This window comes from Myotis brandtii, unplaced genomic scaffold (assembly GCF_000412655.1).
Source record: "Myotis brandtii unplaced genomic scaffold, ASM41265v1 C42018718, whole genome shotgun sequence".
NCBI classification, from domain to species: Eukaryota; Metazoa; Chordata; class Mammalia; order Chiroptera; family Vespertilionidae; genus Myotis; species Myotis brandtii.
This window is the reverse complement of record NW_005315936.1, coordinates 1-1,003: the sequence shown is the minus strand read 5'-3', so window position 1 is coordinate 1,003 and position 1,003 is coordinate 1. Positions and strand designations below refer to the sequence as shown.

General features: G+C 41.1%; 1 protein-coding gene across 1 annotated transcript; it reads right to left on the bottom strand.

Moving 5' to 3' along the window:
* Positions 1-59: 59 nt before the first annotated feature.
* LOC102239854 (coiled-coil domain-containing protein 47-like) lies at positions 60-994 on the bottom strand (the record flags this gene model as incomplete). Its single annotated transcript, XM_005852890.2, has 3 exons — positions 931-994; positions 400-501; positions 60-217 (listed from the first exon to the last, which is right to left on the bottom strand). Coding segments are annotated over exons 1-3 (287 nt in total), but the record flags the coding sequence as incomplete, so codon positions are not given.
* Between the last annotated feature and the right edge of the window lie 9 nt (positions 995-1,003).

The window sequence follows — 1,003 nt, the reverse complement described above, 5'->3', positions numbered from 1 at the left end:
GGGTCACGACCCACAGGTTGAGAACCGCTGTTGTACAGCGTGAGTTTTAGGGAGAGTACCTTGCAAATGCCAAGGTCTGCAAATATATGCCTTCCATCACACTTACCTTTGTATCCATCATTCCCTCTGTGACTTCTCCCATCTCTGACAGGATGGCTAAGGAGTCTGGCAGTCCATACTTTGCTCCAGACTTAGGTTTGTCACTACAAAACTCACTCTAGAGGAAGAAGTAATTGAAAGTAAGATGTGACATTTTATTAAGCACAGACGTTTTCTTCTCAAGAGAATATGTACTGACCTATTTCAAAGTGATTAATTATGCTATGCTCTGAAGCTGAACATCTATGTAATAATTAGGCACAATTTCTATGTATGTTTGAGTTATAATAGTCAACATACCAGATCCTGCATCTCTTTCTGCAGTCGTACCAGGGCTTTCCGAGTACCAATAGCAAACACATAGGTATCCATGTCTTCATCATTCATGGTTACTTTTATTTGCTATTAAAACAAAAACAAAAAACAAACAAAACTCACCTGTTAGGTTCTGTGATAGGCCTATTTCTAAGATGGCCCCGAAGATTCCCCTGGTGTATACGTACATACTCCCCTTGAATGGGAACAGGACTTGTGAAATGATGGGATATCACTCCCATGATTCTGTTGTGTTATGTAGCAGAAGGTCCCTAATCAGCTGACTTTGCTATTAATCAAAAGAGACATTATCCAGGTGACTGACCTAATCACACGCACCTTCACCCACAGCTACACACTGAGTGGACAATGATCTGTGCAAATAGAGAAGGGCCCATTTTCTGACAAAGTACACAAGTTGTCAGTAACTCCAAACGGAATCTAAACAATAAATGGAATAAGCTCTAAGAAATTAAGAATTCGATCTGTACAGAGAAAAACAGCAAGAATACATACCACTTGATCACTTGCTGGCCTCATCATACGGGCCAGGACGTTCAGTAAGTCCTGTCTCTTGAGGAACTGGGGG